The 23,232-nt window shown below is 49.6% G+C and overlaps 3 protein-coding genes across 6 annotated transcripts in view; 2 read left to right on the top strand and 1 right to left on the bottom strand.

Moving 5' to 3' along the window:
- Positions 1–3,531: 3,531 nt before the first annotated feature.
- RNF222 (ring finger protein 222) lies at positions 3,532–4,182 on the bottom strand. Its single transcript, XM_038750078.1, has 2 exons — positions 3,870–4,182; positions 3,532–3,776 (listed from the first exon to the last, which is right to left on the bottom strand). Exons 1-2 carry the CDS (start codon positions 4,128–4,130, stop codon positions 3,564–3,566), a joined length of 474 nt encoding a protein of 157 aa, XP_038606006.1. The 5' UTR covers positions 4,131–4,182; the 3' UTR covers positions 3,532–3,563.
- Positions 4,183–4,220: 38 nt separating this feature from the next.
- Positions 4,221–23,232, top strand: part of LOC119931434 (basic proline-rich protein-like) — a 21,021-nt gene continuing 2,009 nt past the window's right edge. The window contains exons 1-9 of the mRNA XM_038750076.1: positions 4,221–4,351; positions 5,321–5,478; positions 5,567–5,698; positions 14,331–14,593; positions 17,280–17,694; positions 18,075–18,253; positions 18,508–18,862; positions 18,923–19,007; positions 19,089–19,176. Of these exons, the coding sequence (XP_038606004.1) occupies positions 4,221–4,351; positions 5,321–5,478; positions 5,567–5,698; positions 14,331–14,593; positions 17,280–17,694; positions 18,075–18,253; positions 18,508–18,862; positions 18,923–19,007; positions 19,089–19,176 (1,806 nt within the window). The remainder of the gene's footprint in view (positions 4,352–5,320; positions 5,479–5,566; positions 5,699–14,330; positions 14,594–17,279; positions 17,695–18,074; positions 18,254–18,507; positions 18,863–18,922; positions 19,008–19,088; positions 19,177–23,232) is intronic.
- NDEL1 (nudE neurodevelopment protein 1 like 1) overlaps positions 18,786–23,232 on the top strand; it is a 26,659-nt gene continuing 22,212 nt past the window's right edge. For 3 of the 4 annotated variants that reach the window (XM_038750522.1, XM_038750525.1, XM_038750524.1), the window contains exon 1: positions 18,787–19,007. The gene's annotated coding sequence lies outside the window, so the exon portion shown is untranslated. Of the gene's footprint in view, positions 19,008–23,232 lie in introns of all 4 variants that reach the window. The other variant, XM_038750521.1, reaches the window with a different exon arrangement.

Below are 23,232 nucleotides of genomic sequence, written 5' to 3'. Positions count from 1 at the left end.
TAATAATAATAATAATAATGGCATTTATTAAGCACTTGCTATGCGCAAAGCACCGTTCTAAGCGCCGGGGAGGTTACAAGGCGATGAGGTTGTCCCACGGGGGGCTCACAGTCTTCATCCCCATTTTACAGGTGAGGGAACTGAGGCCCAGAGAAGCGAAGCGACTTGTCCAAGTCACCCAGCGGACAAGCGGCGGGGCCGGGATTAGAACCCACGTCCTTGGACTCCCAAGGCCACGCGGCTTTTTTGCCGCGCCTGGAGGAAACAGTTGAATAAATAATTGAATGTACAGTTGAAGCAACATATGTACACGGGACGCGGATAAGTACACGATGGCGCGGAGAGGAAACAGTTGAATAAATAATTGAATGTACAGTTGAAGCAACGTATGTACACGGGACGCGGATAAGTACACGATGGCGCGGAGAGGTAGTGGGTTGACGTGACCGGGGGATTTAACCCGCGGAGGGGCGCGGAGCTGGAGGGAGATGGAGATAGAGAAGCAGCGTGGCTCAGTGGAAAGAGCCCGGGCTTTGGAGTCCGAGGTCGTGGGTTCAAATCCCGGCTCCGCCGCTTGTCAGCTGGGTGACTTTGGGCAAGTCGCTTCACTTCTCTGGGCCTCAGTTCCCTCATCTTTAAAATGGAGATTAAGACTGTGAGCCCCCCGTGGGACAACCTGATCACCTTGTAACCTTCTCAGTGCTTAGAACAGTGCTTTGCACATAGTAAGCGCTTAATAAATGCCATTATTATAATATAATAAATGCCACTATTATTATGGAGTTGCCCTCGACGACCTTCAGTGTCCTCTTGGGTGGACTGCCACTGCCTGTGAGCCCGCTGTTGGGTAGGGACCGTCTCTATATGCTGCCAACTTGTACTTCCCAAGCGCTTAGTACAGTGCTCTGCACACCGTAAGTGCTCAATAAATACGATTGAATGAATGAATATTTATTTATTTTACTTGTACATATTTATTCTATGCATTTTATTTTGTTAATATGTTTTGTTTTGTTGTCTGTCTCCCCCTTCTAGACTGTGAGCCCGCTATTGGGTAGGGACCGTCTCTATATGTTGCCAACTTGGACTTCCCAAGCGCTTAGTACAGTGCTCTGCAGACCGTAAGCGCTCAATAAATACGATTGAATGAATGAATATTTATTTATTTTACTTGTACATATTTTGTTAATATGTTTTGTTTTGTTGTCTGTCTCCCCCTTCTAGACTGTGAGCCCGCTGGTGGGTAGGGACCGTCTTTATATGTTGCCAACTTGGACTTCCCAAGCGCTTAGTACAGTGCTCTGCACACCGTAAGCGCTCAATAAATACGATTGAATGGATGAATATTTATTTATTTTACTTGTACATATTTATTCTATGCATTTTATTTTGTTAATATGTTTTGTTTTGTTGTCTGTCTCCCCCTTCTAGACTGTGAGCCCGCTATTGGGTAGGGACCGTCTCTATATGTTGCCAACTTGGACTTCCCAAGCGCTTAGTACAGTGCTCTGCACACCGTAAGCGCTCAATAAATACAATTGAATGAATGAATATTTATTTATTTTACTTGTACATATTTATTCTATTTATTTTATTTTGTTAATATGTTTTGTTTTGTTGTCTGTCTCCCCCTTCTAGACTGTGAGCCCGCTACTGGGTAGGGACTGTCTCTGTATGTTGCCAACTTGGACTTCCCAAGCGCTTAGTACAGTGCTCTGCACACCGTAAGCGCTCAATAAATACGATTGAATGAATGAATGCCCTGCGGGAGGGACGGTCCTTCTGAAGCTGGGGGTGGGACGCCGGGGCCGGGCTGTAATGAGCGGTTGGGGCAGGGCGAGGCCGGGCTGTGGGTGGAGTGCGAGGAGGGGAACCAGCCTGGTTCCTCTGGGGTTAATAATAATAATAATAATTATTATTATTGTGGAATTTGTTAAGCGCTCACTAGGTGCCGAGCGCGGTACGAAGCCACCAAATGGAGTCTGGACACAGTCTCCATCCATTTTACAGATGAGGTAATGATAATAATAATAATGATGGCATTTATTAAGCGCTTACTATGTGCAAAGCACCGTTCTAAGCACGGGGGAGGTTACAAGGTGACCAGGTTGTCCCACGGGGGGCTCACAGTCCTCATCCCCGTTTTACAGACGAGGTCACTGAGGCACGGAGAATAACGATGCACTGTTCTAAGCGCTGGGGTGGACACAAGGTGGTCAGGTTGTCCCCCGTGGGGCTCACAGTCTTCATCCCCATTTGACGGATGAGGGAACTGAGGCCCAGAGGATTTAAGTGACTTGCCCACACAACGGCCAAGCGGCAGAGCCGGGATCAGAAGCCACGGCCTTCTAGGGTCCCGGGCCTGTGGTCCAGCCCTGCTCTGCGGCCCCCCGGCCTCTCCGCCCACCCCTTAATAATAATAATAATGATGGCATTTATTAAGCGCTTACTATGTGCAAAGCACTGTTCTAAGCACTGGGGGGATACAAGGTGATCAGGCTGTCCCACGTGGGGCTCACAGTCTTAATCCCCATTTTCCAGATGAGGTAACTGAGGCCCAGAGAAGTTAAGTGACTTGCCCAAAGTCACACAGCTGACAAGTGGGGGAGCCGGGATTTGAACCCTGACTTCTGACTCCAAAGCCCGGGCTCTTTCCACTGAGCCACACTGCTGCTCCAATCAATCAATCAATCATATTGATTGAGTGCTTACTGTGTGCAGAGCACTGTACTAAGCGCTTGGGAAGTACAAGTTGGCAACATAGAGAGACGGTCCCTACCCAACAGTGGGTTCACAGTCTAAAAGACTAATAATGGCATTTATTAAGCACTTACCATGTGCAAAGCACTGTCCTAAGTACAAGGTGATCAGGTTGTCCCACGGGGGCTCACGGTCTTAATCCCCATTTTCCAGATGAGGCAAATGAGGCGGAGAGAAGTGAAGTGACTCGCCCAAAGTCACCCAGCTGACAACTGGGGGGGCCGGGATTTGAACCCAGGACCTCTGACTCCAAATCCCGGGCTCTTTCCACTGAGCCACGCTGCTCCTCACCCCCCAAGATACCCACCCCTCTCCCCCAGACTCCCATTGTTCGTTGCGGGGAAGGGGAGAGGGAGAACCTGCTGTTGGGTAGGGACTGTCTCTATATGTTGCCAACTTGGACTTCCCAAGCGCTTAGTCCAGTGCTCTGCACACAGTAAGCGCTCAATAAATACGATTGATTGATTGATTGATTGATTGCCAGGTCTGGGCAATGATGGGTGCCCAGGTGAGCAGGGCACGGGGAAGGGCGGGAATGGGCAGGGCAGAAGGACCTGCTTCCGCCTTGCCCTCCGGCCTCTTCCCACCTCTTCCCGCGCCCCCCACGTCCCTCAAGTCAAGGTGGAGATCAATCAATCGATCAATCAATCGTATTGACTGAGCGCTTACTATGTGCGGAGCACTGTACTAAGCGCTTGGGAAGTCCAAATTGGCAACATATAGAGACGGTCCCTACCCAACAGTGGGCTCACAGTCTAAAAGAAGGTCGAAGGCCGGGCGGCGTCCGGACAACGGCGCGTGGCTCAGGCCCGCCGCCGGGCCAGGAGGATCCAGGGCAGAATGGCCACCAGGCCGGCCACTACAGCCACGAGGACCACGAGGAGCAGCATGGGCGAGCGGCAGCGGGGCAGGCGGAGGCCCGAGGAGGAGGAGGAGGAGGCCGCGTGGAGAGGGGTCGGCGGGCCCGCGTCCGGGGCCAGGGGCATCCCGCTGGTGCTGATGGTGAAGACTTGGGGCTCCCGGGCCAGGCCCGCCGCCGGCGGAGGCCGCCGGGCCGGGCAGGTGGCATCGCCCGGGGCCGGCGGGGCGGGGGCCGGCGGGGGGACCACCAGGGTCTGGAGGCCGCGGGCCGGGTCCGGGGGCCGGCGGGGGCCGCGTCTGCTCAGGAAGGTGACGTAGCGGCAGACGGGGCAGACCAAGGTCTGGGGGACGTGGGCCTCGGCCCGGCGGGCCAGCAGGTACTTCACCAGGCAGTCGTGGCAGAAGACGTGGCCGCAGCTCAGCGTCCGGCCGGCCCCTTCCAGGTCGCGGAGCTTCTCGTAGCACACGGGGCACTCGCCCCCTCCGCCGTCCTTCTCGCCCTCCGACATGGAGGCGACCGGACGGAGGCCCCAGGCGCTCAATAAATAGGACGCCGACACGCTGCCTTTCCGTGAAGAAGCGTTCGATAGATCGGAAGGATGCCGAGACGCTGCTTCTCCCTCGGCGGCTGCGGCCCGGGACTCAGGAGGAGGACCCAGGTTCTAATCCCGGCTCCCCCGCGTGCCTGCCGGGTGAACTCGGGCCAGCCATTTCGCTTCCGCAGGCCGCGGTGACCTCTTCTGTCAAACGGGGATGACGATGGCAGTTATTAATCAATCAATCAATCAATCGTATCGATGGAGCGCTTACTGTGTGCGGAGCACTGCGCTAAGCGCTTGGGGAGTCCAAGTCGGCAACACACGGAGACAGTCCCGACCCAACGGCGGGCTCACGGTCTATCATCAGTCGTATTTATTGAGCGCTTACTGTGTGCAGAGCACTGTACTAAGCGCTTGGGAAGTCCAAATTGGCAACATATAGGGACAGTCCCAACCCAACAGCCGGCTCACGGTCTATCATCAATTGTATTTCTTGAGCACTTACTGTGTGCAGAGCACTGCGCTAAGCGCTTGGGAAGTCCAAGTTGGCAACATATAGAGACGGTCCCGACCCAACAGCGGGCTCACGGTCTATCATCAATCGTATTTATTGAGCGCTTACTGTGTGCAGAGCACTGTACTAAGCGCTTGGGAAGTCCAAGTTGGCAACATATAGAGACGGTCCCGACCCAAGAGCGGGCTCACGGTCTATTATCAATCGTATTTATTGAGCGCTTCCTGTGTGCACAGCACTGTGCTAAGCGCTTGGGAAGTCCAAGTTGGCAACATATAGAGACGGTCCCTACACAACAGCGGGCTCACGGTCTATCACCAATCGTATTTATTGAGCGCTTACTGTGTGCAGAGCACTGTACTAAGCGCTTGGGGAGTCCAAGTTGGCAACATATAGAGACGGTCCCTACCCAACAGTGGGCTCACGGTCTACGTGTGAAGCTGTGCTGGGGAGGTTACAAGGTGATCAGGTCGTCCCCCGGGGGGCTCCAGTCTTCACCCCCATTTTCCAGATGAGGTCACTGAGGCCCAGAGGAGTGAAGTGACTTGCCCACGGTCACTGGGCGTTCCTGGCTCTGGGTATCTTTGGGATCTCTGATCGCTGCCGAGCCCCGTCCTCCCCTAAACCCCGCCCTGCCACCCTCCAGCCCTCGCCCGCCGAGACTGGCACTCACCGGGGCCCGGGGCTGGCGGTGGATGCGGCCCTGGGGTCAGGGGGTGTCCAGGGTGGGCCTGGGGGGCTTCCGGGGGGCGGTGGCGGAGGTGACCATGGCCGTGACGGTGGTGATGGAGTCGGTGTGGGCCCGTCCGGCCCCATCGCACCGCCTCTGCCCGCGCCCGTGACGCGGCTCCGGGGACTGAATGCCGACCAACCCGTTTGGGGTGCGGCCCAGGGCGGCTCCCGGGCCCGGGGCCGGCGGGCGGGAAGGGCACGGAGGGCAGGTGGCGGAAGACAGATCCGGCCGCGGCCTCGCTTCCCTCGTTTTCCGGCCTAGTCCGGCGGGAGACCGGGAGCCCGCCGTTGGGTAGGGACCGTCCCTCTATGTTGCCAACTTGGACTTCCCAAGCGCTTAGAACGGTGCTCTGCACCCAGTAAGCGCTCAATAAATACGCTTGATTGATTGATTGAGAAGCAGCGTGGCTCGGTGGAAGGAGCCCGGGCTTTGGAGTCAGTCGACTGATCAATCCAATCAATCAATCAATCAATCAATCGTATTTATTGAGCGCTTACTATGTGCAGAGCACTGGACTAAGCGCTTGGGAAGTACAAATTGGCATCACATAGAGACAGTCCCTACCCAACAGTGGGCTCACAGTCTAAAAGGGGGAGACAGAGAACAGAACCAAACATACCAACAAAATAAAATAAGTAGGATAGAAATGTACAAGTAAAATAAATAAATAAATAAATAAATCCATCCATCAATCAATCCATCGAGCGCTTACTGTGTGCCGAGAGCACTGGACTAAGCGCTTGGGAAGTCCAAGCTGGCAACACCGAGAGCCGGTCCCTCCCCGACAGCGGGCTCGCGGTCTAGAAGGGGGAGGCGGAGGACAAAACCAAACGTATATTAACAAAATGAAATAAATAGAATAGATATGTGCAAGTAAAATAGAGTAATAAATAGAGTAATAAATAGAGTAATATGTACAAGTAAAATAGAGTAATAAAAAGAGTAATAGAGTAAATAAATAAATAGAATAATCAATAGAGTAATAAATAGATAAATTAAGTAAATAAATAGAGTAATAGAAAGAGTAATAGAGTAAATAGAGTAATAGAGTAATAAATAGATAAATTAAATAAATAAATAGAGTAATAAAAAGAGTAATACATAGAGTAATAGAGTAAATAAATAAATAGAATAATAAATAGAGTAATAAATAGATAAATTAAATAAATAGAGTAATAAAAAGAGTAATAAATAGAGTAATAGAGTAAATAAATAAATAGAATAATAGAGTAATAAATAAATTAAATAAATAGACAGAGTAATAAAAAGAGTAATAAAAAGAGTAATAGAGTAAATAAATAAATAAATAGAATAATAAGAGTAATAAATAAATTAAATAGAGTAATAAAAAGAGTGACAGAGTAATAAAGTAAATAAATAGAATAATAAATAGAGTAATAAATAGATAAATTAAATAAATAGAGTAATAAAAAGAGTAATAAATAGAGTAATAGAGTAAATAAATAAATAGAATAATAGAGTAATAAATAGATAAATTAAATAAATAGACAGAGTAATAAAAAGAGTAATAAAAAGAGTAATAAATAGAGTAATAGAGTAATAAATAAATAAATAGAATAATAAGAGTAATAAATAGATAAATTAAATAGAGTAATAAAAAGAGTAATAGAGTAATAGAGTAAATAAATAAATAGAATGATAGAGTAATAAATAGATAAATTAAATAAATAAATAGAGTAATAAAAAGAGTAATAGAGTAATAGAGTAAATAAATAAATAGAATAATAAATAGAGTAATAAATAGATAAATTTATAGAGTAATAAATAGAATAAATAGAGTAATAGATAGAGTAACAAAAAGAGTAATAGAGTAAATAAATAAATAGAATAATAAATAGAGTAATAAATAGATAAATTTATATATAGAGTAATAAATAGAATAGAGTAATAAATAGATAGAGTAAATAGAGTAATAAATCTGTACAAACATATATCCCGGTGCTGTGGGGAAGGGAAGGAGGTAAGGCGGGGGGGGGGGGGGGGGGGGGGGGGGGGGATGGAGAGGGGAAGGAGGGGGAGGTTACAAGGTCACAGCTCATGGGTTCAAATCCCGGCTCCCCCAGTTGTCAGCTGGGTGACTTTGGGCAAGTCACTTCGCTGGGCCTCAGTTCCCTCATCTGGAAAGTGGGGATTAAGAGTGGGAGCCCCCCGTGGGACCACCTGATCACCTTGGAACCTGCCCAGTGCTTAGAACAGCGCTCTGCACATAGTAAGTGCTTAATAGATGCCATCATTATTACCTCCAACGCTCAGTACAGTGCCTGGTGGTGGCACGTAGTGAACACTTCAGTGCCATGGGGGAAAAAAAAAAAAGGAGGTGGCAGTCCCCACTGATGTGGAGGTGACAGGGGTTGAGTCAGCGGGGTGAGTGTGGGAAAGGGAGGATCCGGGAAGTAACGTGGAGGAAAAACCGGCGGGATTTAGGGGGGAACCGAGAGTGGGAGGAAGATGACACTCTGGACGCTCGGGTGGGGAAGCCAGTGGTGTTGTCAACAGGGAGGGAAGAGTTTGGGGAGGAGCAGGAGGAGTTGAGGAATTTGGTTTGGGACAGGGTCATTCATTTGGGCAAGACACTTCACTTCTCTGGGCCTCAGTGACCTCATCTGTAAAATGGGGATGAAGACTGGGAGCCCCCCGAGGGACAACCTGATCAACTTGTAAGCTCCCCAGCGCTTAGAACGGTGCTTTGCACATAGTAAGTGTGTAATAAATGCCATTATTATTATTATTATTATTATTATCATCATTATTACTATTATTATTATTATTGGAGTCAGAGGGCAAGGGTTCAAATCCCGGCTCTGCCACTTGTCAGCTGGGTGACTTTGGGCAAGCCACTTCACTTCCCTGGGCCTCAGTGACCTCATCTGTAAAATGGGGATGAAGACTGTGAGGCCCCCCGAGGGACAAGCTGATCAACTTGTAACCTCCCCAGCGCTTAGAATAGTGCTTTGCACATAGTAAGCGCTTAATAAATGCCATTATTATTATTATTATTCAGTCAATCAGGGGGCTCACAGCCAATTGTCAGCTGTGTCACTTTGGCTGACTTTATTTTGGCTTAATAAATGCCATCATTATTATTAGTGTTCAGTCATTCATTCAGTAGCACTAGCACAGGGCTAAGCGCTTAGTACAGTGCTAAGCGCTTAGTACAGTGCTCTGCACACAGTAAGCGCTCAATAAATACGATTGATTGATTCATTCAATCATATTTATTGGGCGCTTACTGTGTGCAGAGCACTACGTATTTGTCCCCCTCTCCATCCCCCCCACCGTCTTACCTCCTTCCCTTCCCCACAACACCTGTATATATGGATATGTTCGTACAGATTTATTACTCTATTAGTTTGCTTGTACATATCTATTCTATTTATTTTATTTTGCTAATACGTTTGGTTTTGTTCGCTGTCTCCCCCTTCTAGACTGTGAGCCCGCTGTGGGGTAGGGACTGTCTCTATATCAATCAATCGTATTTATTGAGCGCTTACTGTGTGCAGAGCACTGTACTAAGCGCTTGGTACTGCACACAGTAAGCGCTCAATAAATACGATTGATTGTACATATTTATTCTATTCATTTTATTTTGTAATATGTTTTGTTTTGTTGTCTGTCTCGGAGCCTCAGTTACCTCACCTGTAAAATGGGGGTTATGACTGTGAGCCCCACATGGGATCACCTTGTATCCCCCCAGCACTTAGAACAGTGCTTTGCACATAGTAAGCGCTTAATAAATGCCATTATTATTATTATTTATTATGAGGATAGGTGTCAAGTCATCATATTTACTATTCTATTTATTTTATTTTATTAATATAGTTTCTTTTGTTGTCTGTCTCCCCCTTCTAGACCAGGAGCCCGTTGTCGGGTAGGGACCGTCTCTAGATGTTGACGACTTGGACTTCCCAAGCGCTTAGTCCAGTGCTCTGCACACAGTAAGCGCTCAATAAATGGAAAAGAGCCCGGGCTTTGGAGCCGGAGGTCATGGGTTCAAATCCCGGCTCTGTCAATTGTCAGCTGTGTGACTTTGGGCAAGTCACTTCACTGGGCCTCAGTTACCTCATCTGTAAAATGGGGATTAATCAATCAATCAATCGTATTTATTGAGCGCTTACTGTGTGCAGAGCACTGGACTAAGTGCTTGGGAAGTACAAGTCGGCAACATATAAAGACAGTCCCTACCCAACAGCGGGCTCACAGTCTTAAATGGGGAGACAGAGAACAAAACCAAACATACTAACAAAATAAAATAAATAGAATAGATATGTACAAGATAAATAAATAGAGTAATAAATCTTTACAAACATATATCCATATATACAGGTGCTGTGGGGAAGGGAAGGAGGTAAGACAGGGGGATGGAGAGGGGGAGAGGAAGGAAGGGGCTTAGTCTGGGAAGGCCTCCTGGAGGAGGTGAGCTCTCAGTAGGGCCTCAGTAGGATTAATCCTTAATCCTATCAATCCTACTAATCCTAATTAGGATTAATCCTAATCCTATTAGTCCTACTTAATCCTCAGTAGGATTAAGACTGCGAGCCCCCCGTGGGACAACCCGATCCCCTTGTAACCTCCCCAGCGCTTAGAACAGTGCTTTGCACATAGTAAGCGCTTAAGAAATGCCATTATTTTTAATAAATACGATTGGATGAACGAATGAATCAGAATAAATTTTTAGACTGTGAGCCCAATGTTGGGTAGGGACTGTCTCTATATGTAGCCAATTTGTACTTCCCAAGCGCTTAGTCCAGTGCTCTGCACATAGTAAGCGCTCAATAAATACGATTGATGATGATGATAAATAGAAATAAAGCTAGATGCACATCATTAACAACATAAATAGTGAATATGTGCCAGTCAAATAAATAGAGTAATAAATCTGTGCAAACATATATACAGGGGCTGTGGGGAGGGGAAGGAGGGGAGGAGGAGGAGAGGAAAAAGGGGGCTCAATCTGGGAAGGTCTCCTGGAGGAGGTGAGCTCTCAGTAGGACAGGTTGAGCTTTCGCTTTCTATTCAGGAGCTAAGCATTTGGGAAAGTCGAAAAAACAAAATGATGGTAGGCGCTTACTACGGGCCAGCCACTGTACTGAGCCCCGGGGTGCATCCATTCGTTCATTCAATCGTCTCTATTGAGCGCTTACCCTGTGCAGAGCATGGCGCTAATCAATCAATCAATCAATCGTATTTATTGAGCGCTTACTGTGTGCAGAGCACTGTACTAAGCGCTTGGGTAGTCCAAGTTGGCAACATAGAGAGACGGTCCCTACCCGACAGCAGGCTCACGGTGCTAAGCGCTTGGAAAGTACAATTAGTGCATAGAGAAGCAGCGGGGCTCAGTGGAAAGAGCACAGGCTTTGGAGTCGGGGGTTCGAATCCCAGCTCTGCCAGTTGTCAGCTGTGTGGCTTTGGGCAAGTCACTTCACTTCTCTGGGCCTCAGTTCCTTCAGCTGGAAAATGGGGATGAAGACTGTGAGCCCCCTGGGGGACAACCTGATCGCCTTGTAACCTCCCCAGTGCTTAGAACAGCGCTTGGCACATAGTAAGCGCTTAATAAATGTCATTATTATTATTATTATTATTATTATTATTATTATTACAATTCGTGCAGAGAAGCAGCGTGGCCTAGTGGCTGGAGCCCAGGCCTGGGAATCAGAAGGTCGTGGGTTCTAATTCCGGCTCCACCGCTTGTCTGCTGGGTGACCTTGGGCGAGTCACTTCACTTCCTCTGTTACCTCATCTGGGAAATGGGGATGAAGACTGTGAGCCCCCCGTGGGACAACCCGATCACCTTGTAACCTCCCCGGCGCTTAGAACAGTGCTTTGCACATAGTAAGCGCTTAATAAACGCCATCATTATTATTATGATATTGACAAGCTAATCCCATATCCCCCTCCGCACGTGGGACCGATGAGGAGCAATCACGGCTAGATATCAGCGCTTTGAACAGTGCTTGGCACCTAGTAAGCGCTTAACAAATACCTTCACTATTATTATTATTATTATTATTATTATAACAGCAGGAGCGAATGTAGTAGACTGAAGAAAGGCCTTCCTCACTGTCAGGGAAACAAACGCTTCGTGTTTCTTATATTGTTCGACTCTCCTCTCCCAAGTGCTTCGTACAGTGCTCTGCATTCACCCATTCATCCATTCCATCGTATTTATGAAGCGCTTACTTGGTGCAAAGCACTATACTAAGCGCTTGGGAGAGGACAATACAACGACAAACGCACATCGTGAGAGTGCAGCCCCACAGCACTTACGTCCGGGGCCGTCACTTATTTATTTCTATTCGTGTCCGTCTCCCTCTAGACTGTCAGCTCCTTGGGGGCAGGGAATGGGTCTTGTTTATTGTGTATTGTCCTGTCCTAAGTGCCTAGTACAGTGCTCTGCACGTGGGAAGCCCTCAATAAATAATAATAATAATGATGGCATTTATTAAGCGCTATGTACAAAGCACTGTTCTAAGCGCTGGGGAGGTTACAAGGTGATGAGGTTGTCCCACGGGGGACTCACAGCCTTCATCCCCATTTTCCAGATGAGGGAACTGAGGCCCAGAGAAGGGAAGTGACTTGCCCAAAGTCCCACAGCTGACAATTGGCAGAGCCGGGATTTGAACCCATGACCTCTGACTTCAAAGCCCGGGCTCTTTCCACTGAGCCACGCTGCTTCTCTAAATAAATAAATAAATAAATAAATAAATAAATACGATTGGATGAATATTATCATTATTATCATTCGTTTCGTTCCCCCAGAAGTCTCTTCCGGAGGAGCATTCATTGTCGTATTCATTGAGCACTTATTGTGCGCAGAGCACTGTACTAAGCGCTTGGAAAGTACAATTGGGCAACAGAGAGAGACAATCCCTACCCAACAACAGGCTTGTGGTCTAGAAGGGGGAGACAGGCAACAAAACATGTAGACAGGCGTCAAAATAAATAGAATTATAGCTATATGCACATCATTAATAAAATAGAGTATCATTATGAATGAATTCTGGCTCCACCACGTCTGCTGTGTGGCCTTGGGCAGGTGACTTAACTTCTCTGAGCCTCAGTTACCTCATCAGTAAAATGGGGACGGAGACGGTGAGCCCCACATGGGAGAGAGAGTCCGCTCAACCCGATTTGCTTGCATCCACCCTGGCGCTTAGAACAGTGCCTGGCACATAGTAAGCGCTTAACAAATACCACAATTATTATTATTATTATTTTATGAAAACGAGGCCCATGACAACGGCACCTTGGGGATCCCGTGGAAGAATCTTCTCGGTCGTCCAAGTGTGGAGGGCAGGGTTGTTGGTTTCAGCAGAGTGTCCCCACCACGCCCGGACATCTATGAGGGGACATCATCGGGTATGGTGTCCCCTCTGCAGTTGGACGCCTCCGGGGGCAAACCATCTGGACTTGGGGCAGCGCCACTTCTCTGGGCGTCTACTATGTGCCAAGCACTGTACTAAGCGCTGGGGTAGACACAAGCTAATGAGGATGGACACGGTCCCCGTCCCCCCTTTTACAGATGAGGAAACTGAAGCCCGGAGAACTTCAGTGCAGCGTGGCTCACTGGAAATAATAATAATAATAATAATAATAATGATGATGGCATTTGTTAAGCGCTTACTATGTGCAAAGAGCACAATGTGGGCTTTTAGACTGTGAGCCCACTGTTGGGTAGGGACTGTCTCTATATGTTGCCAATTTGTACTTCCCAAGCGCTTAGTACAGTGCTCTGCACATAGTAAGCGCTCAATAAATACGATTGATGATGATGGGAAGAGCCCGGGCTTTGGAGTCGGATCACCCTGTATCTACCCCAGCGTCTACAACGGTGCTTGGCACATAGTAAGGGTTTAACAAATACCAACATTAACATTATTATTAAATTCCATAAAAAAGGGCTGGGAATAGAATCAAGGCCCATGTTCTGCCCATTAGAGAAGCAGCGTGGGTCAGTGGAAAGAGCCCGGGCTTTGGAGTCAGAGGTCATGGGTTCAAATCCCAGCTCTGACACTTGCCAGCTGGGTGGCTTTGGGTGAGTCACTTCACTTTTCTGGGCCTCAATTCCCTCATCTGTAAAATGGGGGTGAAGACTGTGAGCCCCCCGTGGGACAACCTGATCACCCTGTAACCTCCCCAGCGTTTAGAACACTGCTTTGCACATAGTAAGTGCTTAATAAATGCCATTATTATTATGGGGATGAAGACTGTGAGCCCCACATGGGACAACCTGATCACGCTGTAGCTACCCTGGCGCCTACAACAGTGCTTGGCACATAGTAAACGCTCAACAAATACCAACATTAACATTATTATTAAATTCCGTGAAAAAAGGGCTGGGATTAGAATCCAGGCCCATGTTCTACTTAACTTCTCTGGGCCTCAGTTCCCTCATCTGTAAAATGGGGGATTAAGACTCTGAGCTCCCCAAGGGACAACCTGATCACCTTGTATTCCCCCCAGCGCTTAGAACAGTGCTTTGCCCATAGTAAGCGCTTAACAAATACCATTATCATTATTATCACCCATTAGGACACATTACCTCTAAAGATGGTAAGTGCTTAACAAATACTATTATTATTATTACCCATTAGGCCACACTTCCTCTAAAGATGGGACAAGAGACAAGCCTTCCTACACCCTGTAAGTTTAACCCCTTCCTACAAGTCTCCCCCTTGAAGACGGTCAATAAATAGCCTTAAGCGTAGTATGCGTGATCAAGTCCTGGCCCTCCGCGCAGGCGCAAACGCACGTGCCCAAGGAGTCAGGACAGGAGGCCCCGCCCCCTTACAGGTCCCGCGCATGCGCACCTGATCGGGTGACGCCACCGTGTTGAGCCTTCCCTTACGTCATGACGCACGCCCCGCCCCCTCTACGGCTGCTACCCTCCCGTGGGTCCGAATAGGCCACGCCCCCATCCGTCCCTACGCATGCTCAGGACCCCGCCCTACGCTTCTGCGCATGCGCCGGCTACCCCTCCTCCCCTCCCACCGGCCGTCAAGACGCATGCTCCGGACCCCGCCTCTCTCCCCTCCCCATGACGTCACAGACTCGCTCCCGCCTCTGCGCATGCTCCGGACCCAGCCTCTCTCCCCTCCCCATAACGTCACACGCTCGGTCCCGCCTCCGCCTCTGCGCATGCTCAGTACCCCGCATTCCTCCCCTCTCGTAGGTCGCAGAATCGGCCCGGCCTCTGCGCATGCTCCGAACCCCGCCTTCCTCCGCCGCTGTCATTCATTCATTCATTCATTCATTCATTCAATCGTATTTATTGAGCGCTTAGTGTGTGCAGAGCACTGTACTAAGCGCTTGGGAAGTCCAAGTTGGCAACATGTAGAGACGGTCCCTACCCAACAGTGGGCTCACCGTCTAGAAGGGGGAGACAGAGAATAAAACAAAACATATTAACAAAATAAAATAAATAGAATATGTACAAATAAAATAAATAAATAAATAGAATAATAAATCCGTACAAACATATATACAGGTGCTGTGGGGAGGAGAAGGAGGTAAGGCGGGGAGGAGGGGGAGAGGAAGGAGGGGGCTCAGTCTTTCATTCAATCATATTTATTGAGCGCTTATGGAGTGCACAGCACTGTACTAAGCGCTTGGGAAGTACAAGTCGGCAACAGAGACGATCCCTCCCCAACAACGGGCTCAGCGCTTAGTACAGTGCTCTGCACACCATAAGCACTCAATAAACAGCGTGGCTCAGTGGTAAAGGGCAAGGGTTTTGGAGTCAGGGATCATGGGTTCGAATCCCACTCTGCCAAATGCCAGCTGTGTGACTTTGGGCGAGTCACTTCACTTCTCTGGGCCTCAGTGACCTCATCTCTAAAATGGGGATTAAGACTGTGAGCCCCCTGTGGGACAACCTGATCACTCTGTAACCTTCCCAGCACTCAGAACAGTGCTTGGCACATAGTAAGCGCTTAATAAATGCCATTATTATTATTATTAGTAGTAGTAGTACAGTGTTCTGCACACTGTAAGCTCTCAATAAATACGAGTGAATGAATGAACGGGCTCAGCTGTGTGACTTTGGGCAAGTCACTTCACTTCTCTGCACCTGTGACCTCACCTGTAAAATGGGGATTAAAACTGTGAGCCCCACGTGGGACAACCTGATAGCCTTGTATCTCCCTCAGCGCTTAGAACAGTACTTGGCACATAGTAAGCGCTTAAGAAATACTATTATTATTTATTCATTCATTCAATCGTATTTATTGAGTGTTTACCATGTGCAGAGCACTGTACTAAGCGCTTGAGAAGTACAAGTTGGCAACAATTATTATGAGAAGCAGCACGGGTCAGTGGAAAGAGCACGGTCTTTGGAGTCAGAGGTCGTGGGTTCAGATCCCGCCTCGGCCACTTGTCAGCTGTGTGACTGGGCGAGTCACTTCACTTCTCTGGGCCTCAGTTACCTCATCTGTAAAATGGGAATTAAGACTGTGAGCCCCCCGTGGGACAACCTGAACACCTTGTAACCTCCCCAGCGCTTAGAACAGTGCTTTGCACATGGCAAGCGCTTAATAAATGCCATCATTCGATGCACATCGTTAACAAAATAATAAAATAAATAAAGTAGTAAATATGTAAATAAGGTGTTGGGTAGGGACCGTCTCTATATGTCGACAACTTGTACTTCCCAAGCACTTAGTACAATGCTCTGCACACAGTAAGCGCTCAATAGAGCGAAATACGTACAAGTAAAATAAATAGGGTAATAAATGCACTAGACTAATAGATTAGAGAAGCAGTGTGGCTCAGTGGAAAGAGCACGGGCTTTGGAGTCAGAGGTCATGGGTTCGAATCTCAGCTCCGCCACATGACTGCTGTGTGACCTTGGGCAAGTCACTTAACTTCTCTGAGCCTCAGTTACCTCATCTGTAAAATGGGGATTAAGATTGTGAGCCCCACGTGGGGCAACCTGATCACCTTGTATCACCCCCAGCGCTTAGAACAGTGCTCTGCACATAGTAAGCTCTTAATAAATGCCATTATTATTATTATTATTAAATACGATTGAATCAATGAATGAATGAATGAATAATCCCAGCTCCGCCACTTATCAGCTGTATGACCTTGGGCAAGCCACTTCACTTCTCTGGGCCTCAGTTCCTTCATCTGTAAAATGGGGATAAAGACTTTGAGCCCCACGTAGGACAACGTGATTGCCTTGTATTTATCCCAGTGCTCAGAACAGGGGTTGGCACACAACAAGCGCTCAATAAATACAACTGAACATTGCGGCTCAGTGGAAAGAGCCCGGGTTTTGGAGTCAAGAGTCATGGGTTCAAATCCCGGCTCCGCCAGCTGTCAGCTGGGTGACTTTGGGCAAGTCACTTCACTTCTCTGGGCCTCAGTGACCTCATCTGTAAAATGGGGATGAAGACTGTGAGCCCGCTGTGGGACAACCTGATCACCTTGTAACCTCCCCAGCGTTTAGAACAGTGCTTTGCACATAGGAAGCGCTTAATAAATGCCATTATTATTATTACCATCATTATTAGAAGCAGCATGGCTCAGTGGAAAGAGCACGGGCTTTGGAGTCAGAGGTCATGGGTTCAAATCCTGGCTCTGCCAATTGTCAGCTGTGTGACTTTGGGCAACTCACTTAACTTCTCTGGGCCTCTGTTACCTCATCTGTAAAATGGGAATGAAGACTGTGAGCCCCTCATGGGACAACCTGATCACTTGTAATCCCCAGCACTTAGAACAGTGCTTTGCACATAGTAAGTGCTTAATAAATACCACTATTATTATTATTATTATTATTACTACTACTACTATTCCTCCCCTTCCCTGTGACGTCACAGAATCAGCCCCACCCCCGCCTCTGCGCATGCTCCAGACCCTCCCTGCCTCACGCCCGACGCCTGTACGCATGCTCAGCCCCGCGACCCCTGGCGGGTGTCAGTGGGACCTACATCCCCTTCTACGCATGCTCCAAAAGCCGCGCCCCCCCCACCTCCCGTCGCTTGTGCGCATGCGCTATCCCTCTGCGCTCACCCCCTTCCCGACGTGCGGCAGTGGGCCCCGCCCCCGCTTCTACGCATGCTCCGGCCACCGCCCCCTCCCGGCCCATCGCTTGTGCGCATGCGCTCCCCCTCGCTACCCCCTCTCCTCTGACGTACGGGCCAAGTGTGGGCCCGGCCCTCGCTTCTACGCATGCTCCGGCCACCGCCCCCTCCGCGCCCTTCGCTTGTGCGCATGCGCTGTCCCTCACGGCGCCCCCCCCCCCCCTCCTCCCGACGTGCGGCTCAAGAGTGGGCCCGGCCGCCGCTTTTTTTATAATGGCATTTATTAAGCGCTTACTATGTGCAAAGCACTGTTCTAAGCACTGGGGAGGTTACAAGGCAATCAGGTTGTACCACAGGGGCCTCACAGTCTTAATCCCCATTTTGCAGATAAGGTAACTGAGACCCAGAGAAGTTAAGTGACTTGCCCAAAGTCACACAGCTGGCAATTGGCGGAGCTGGGATTTGAACCCACAACCTCTGACTCCAAAGCCCGGGCTCTTTCCACTGAGCCACACTGCTTCTCTACGCTTCACTGCTTCTACGCATGCTCCGGCCACCGACGGCCCCTCCCCTCCCGTCGCCTTTGCGCATGCGCCATCCCTCCCTCCCCCCCCCATGTGCGGCAGAGTGGGACCCGCCCTTGCCTTTACGCATGATCCGTTCGCCGCGCCCCTCCTCCCGTCGCTTGTGCGCATGCGCCATCCTTCGCGCCCCGCTCTCCCCTGACGTGTGGGCCAAGAGCGGTCCCGGCCCTCGCTTCTACGCATGCTTCGGCCACCGCCCTCCCCCCCCCCGCCCGTCGCTTGTGCGGATGCGTCACCCCTCGCGCCCCCCTTTTTCCCTAACGTATGGACGAAGAGTGGGCCCGGCCCTCGATTCTACGCCACCGCCCCCTCCCGGCTCATCGCTTATGCGCATGCGCCATCCCCTGCGTCCCCTCTCCCTTGACTGTGCGGCCCCCGCTTCTACGCATGCTCCGGTCACCGCCCCCTCCCGTCCCATCGCTTGTGCGCATGCGCCATCCCTCGCATCTCCTCTCCCTTGACTATGCGGCCCCAGCTTCTACGCATGCTCCGACCGCCGCCCCCTCCCGGCCCGTCGCTTTTGCGCATGCGCCGTCCCTCACGGCCCCCCCCCGACGTGGGGCTCAAGAGTGGGCCCGGCCCCCGCTTCTACGCATGCTCCGGCCACCAGCGGGGGGGCCCCCCACCCCTCCCGTCGCCTGCGCGCATGCGCGCTCTCCCCTCACGGGCGGTCCAAGAGTGGACCTGCCGCCCGTCGCTTATGCGCATGCGGCATCCCTGGCGCCCCCTCCTGACGTGCGGCAGAGTGGGCCCCGTCCCCGCTTCCGCGCATGCTCCGTTCGCCGCGCCCCTCCCCGGCCCGTCGCTTGTGCGCATGCGCTGTCCCTCCCGTGCGGCCCAAAAGTGAGCCACGCCCCCGCCGCGCTTGACGTGTCGCCGGCCGGGAGCAGCGACGGTGGATCGGACCGGACCGAACCGGATCGGACCGGATCGAACCGGGCCGGACCGGGAAGATGAACGGCTGACCCCAGACAGGTGAGCCCGTCCGCCGCCCCCCACTTTTACCTCAGGGCCCGCCCGGACACCCCACTTCCGGTCTGGTCCTGTTTGGTTCAGGCTTCTGCGGCCTAGTCCGGCCCGAACCGGTCCGAACCGGTCCGATCCGGTCCTGCCCCTCAGGGACAAGCCGGGACGGACGGAGGAAGTGAGTGGGCATCATCATCATAACGACATTTATTATTTATTGCCAACTTGGACTTCCCAAGCGCCTAGTACAGTGCTCTGCACACAGTAAGCGCTCAATTAATACGATTGATTGATTGATTAGGTGCCAAGCACTGTACTAAGCGCTGAGGAGGTTCCAAGGTGATCCCACGGGGTGGGCTCCCAGTCTTCATCCCCATTTGACAGATGAGGGAACTGAGGCCCAGAGAATCAATCAATCGTATTTATTGAGCGCGTACTGTGTGCAGAGCACTGTACTAAGCGCCTGTATATATGTTTGTACATATTTATTTCTCTATTTATTTTACTTGTACATATCTATTCTATTTATTTTATTTTGTTAGTATGTTTGGTTTTGTTCTCTGTCTCCCCCTTTTAGACGGTGAGCCCACTGTTGGGTAGGGACCGTCTCTAGATGTTGCCAACTTGGACTTCCCAAGCGCTTAGTACAGTGCTCTGCACACAGTAAGCGCTCAATAAATACGATTGATGGATTGATAAGGTTGTCCCACGGGGGGCTCACAGTCTTCATCCCCATAATAATAATAATAATAATGGCATTTGTTAAGCGCTTACTATGTGCAGAGCACTGTTCTAAGCGCTGGGGGTGGATACAAGGTGATCAGGTTGTCCCACATGGGGCTCACAGTCTTCATCCCCATTTGACAGATGAGGGAACTGAGGCCCAGAGAAGAAGAATAATGGTATTTGTTCAGCGCTTACTATGGGCCAAGCACTGTTCTAAGCGCTGGGGGGATACAAGGTGAGCCTTCTAGACTGTGAGCCCACTGTTGGAGAGGGGCCATCTCTAGATGTTGCCAACTTGGACTTCCCAAGCGCTTAGTACAGTGCTCCGCACACAGTAAGCGCTTAATAAATATGATTGATTGATTGATCAGGCTGTCTCCCACTTCTAGACTGTGAGCCCACTGTTGGGTAGGGGCCGTCTCTATATGTTGCCAACTTGTACTTCCCAAGCGCTTAGTACGGTGCCCTGCACACAGTAAGCGCTCAATAAATACGATTGATTGATTGATCAGGCTGTCTCCCACTTCTAGACTATGAGCCCACTGTTGGGTAGGGGCCGTCTCTAGATGTTGCCAACTTGGACTTCCCAAGCGCTTAGTCCAGTGCTCTGCACACAGTAAGCGCTCAATAAATACGATTGATGGATTGATCAGGTTGTCCCACGGGGGGCTCATAGTCTTCATCCCCATTTGACAGATGAGGGAACTGAGGCCCAGAGAATAATAATAATGGTATTTGTTAAGTGCTTACTATGTGCCAAGCACTGTTCCAAGCGCTGGGGGGATGCAGCATGGCTCAGTGGTAAGAGCACGGACTTGGGAGCCAGTGGTAATGGGTTCTAATCCCAGCTCTGCCACTTGTCAGCTGGGTGACTTTGGGTGAGGCACTTCACTTCTCTGGGCCTCAGTTACCTCATCTGCAAAATGGGGATTAAAACTGTGAGCCCCATGTGGGACAACCTGATCACCTTGTATCCCCCCCAGCGCTTAGAACAGTGCTTTGCACATAGTAAGTGCTTAATAAATGCCATTATTATTATTATTATTACAAAGTGATCCTTCTAGACTGTGAGCCCACTGTTGGGTAGGGACCGTCTCTATATGTTGCCAACCTTGTACTTCCCAAGCGCCTAGTACAGTGCTCTGCACACAGTAAGTGCTCAATAAATACGATTGATTGATCAGGTTGTCCCATGGGGGGCTCACAGTCTTCATCCCCATTATACAGATGAGGGAACTGAGGCCCAGAGAGTGAAGTGACTCACCTAAAGTCACACAGCTGACAAGTGGCGGAGCTGGGATTTGAACCCATGACCTCTGACTCCAAAGCCCGGGCTCTTTCCACTGAGCCACGCCGCTTCTCTAAAGTGAAGTGACTCGCCCAATGTCACACAGCTGACAGTTGGCGGAGTCGGCATTGTCCTAATAATAATACTAATGATGGCATTTGTTAAGCGGTTACTATGTGCAAAGCACCGTTCTAAGTGCTGGGGAGGTTACAAGGTGATCAGGTTGTCCCACGGGGACTCACTGTCTTTAATCCCCATTTGACAGATGAGGTCACTGAGGCCCAGAGGGTGAAGTGACTCACCCAAAGTCACACAGCTGACTGTTGGTGGAGCCGGCATTGTCCTAATAATAATAATGATGGCAATTATTAAGCGCTTACTATGTGCAAAGCACCGTTGTAAGCACTGGGGAGATTACAAGGTGATCAGGTTGTCCCACGGGGGGCTCACAGTCTTTAATCCCCATTTTCCAGATGAGGTCACTGAGGCCCAGAGAAGTTAAGTGACTCGCCCAACGTCACACAGCTGGCAGTTGGCGGAGCTGGCATTGTCCTAAGCGCTGGGGTAATAATAATGATGGCATTTATTAAGCGCTTACTATGTGCCAAGCACCGTTGTAAGCGTTGGGGAGGTTACAAGGTGATCAGGTTGTCCCACGGGGGGCTCACAGTCTTTAATGCCCATTTTATAGATGACGGAACTGAGGCCCAGAGAAGTGAAGTGACTTGCCCAAAGTCACACAGCTGACAGTTGGCGAGCCCTTACTGTGTGCAGAGCACTGTACTAAGCGCTTGGGAAGTGCAATTTGGCAACCTAAAGGGACGGTCCCTACCTGACAACGGGCTCACGGTCTAGAAGGGGGAGACCGACAACAAAACAAAACATGTGGACAGGTGTCAAGACATCAGAACAAAAAGAATTAAAGCAAAATGCACATCATTGACAAAATTAATAGACTAGTAAATATTTACAAGTAAAATAAATAGAGCAATAAATCCGTACAAACATATATATAGGTGCTGTGGGGAGGGGAAGGAGATAGGGCGGGGGGGATGGGGAGGAGGAGAGGAAAAAGGGGGCTCAGTAAAAGAGACTCTCTCCCCTTGTGAGCTTTTTTGAGTCCTCCTATTCAAGAGAAAAATGTTATTTGTAATGTTTAATAATAATAATAATTATGGTATTAAGTGCTTCGTATGTGCTTTAAGCGCTGGGGTAGATCCAGGGTAATCCGGTTGCCCCACACGGGGCTCACAGTCTTCATCCCCATTTTCCAGATGAGGGGACTGAAGTCCTTCCTTCCTCTCCGACAGTCTGGCTCAGTGGTAAGAGCACGGGCTTTGGAGTCAGAGGTCATGGGTTCGAATCCCAGCTCTGCCAATTGTCAGCTGTGTGACTTTGGGCAAGACACTTAACTTCCCTGTGCCTCAGTTACCTCATCTGTAGAATGGGGATGAAGACTGTGAGCCCCCCGTGGGACAACCTGATCACCTTGTAACCTCCCCAGCGCTTAGAACAGTGCTTTGCACATAGTAAGTGCTAAATAAATGCCATCATTACTATTACTATCTCTCCCCCTCGTCCCCCTCTCCATCCCCCCATCTTACCTCCTTCCCTTCCCCACAGCACCTGTATAAATGTATATCTGTTTGTACATATTTATTACTCCATTTATTTTACTTGTACATATCTATTCTATTTATTTTTTTAGTATGTTTGGTTTTGTTCTCTGTCTCCCCCTTTTAGACTGTGAGCCCACTGTTGGGTAGGGGCTGTCTCTAGATGTTGCCAATTTGTACTTCCCAAGCGCTTAGTCCAGCGCTCCGCACATAGTAAGCGCTCAATAAATACGACTGATGATGACTGATGATGAAGTGACTTGTCCAAGGTCACACAGCAGACAAGCGGCGGAGCCGGGATTAGAACCCACGACCTCTGACTCCCAAGCCCGGGCTCTTTCCACTAAATCACACTTCTTCTCAACTTCCGCCTAGATTCCTCTCGGCTGAAAGGCGGGGTTTGGTCCGGAAGGCCCGGGAGTTAGGGACCCCCACCATGGAGGGCCCCGAAACCTCATATGAATGTCTCTCTCGCCGTGGACAGGGACTGTGTCCGTTTATTCTTATATTGGACTCTCCCAGCGCTTAGTACACTCGTTCAATCATTATAATAATAATAATAATGATGGTATTTGTTAAGCGCTTCCTATGTGCAAAGCACTGT

The sequence above is a fragment of the Tachyglossus aculeatus genome, chromosome 8, assembly GCF_015852505.1.
Source record: "Tachyglossus aculeatus isolate mTacAcu1 chromosome 8, mTacAcu1.pri, whole genome shotgun sequence".
Taxonomy (NCBI): domain Eukaryota; kingdom Metazoa; phylum Chordata; class Mammalia; order Monotremata; family Tachyglossidae; genus Tachyglossus; species Tachyglossus aculeatus.
This window is presented reverse-complemented; position numbering and strand designations above follow the sequence as displayed.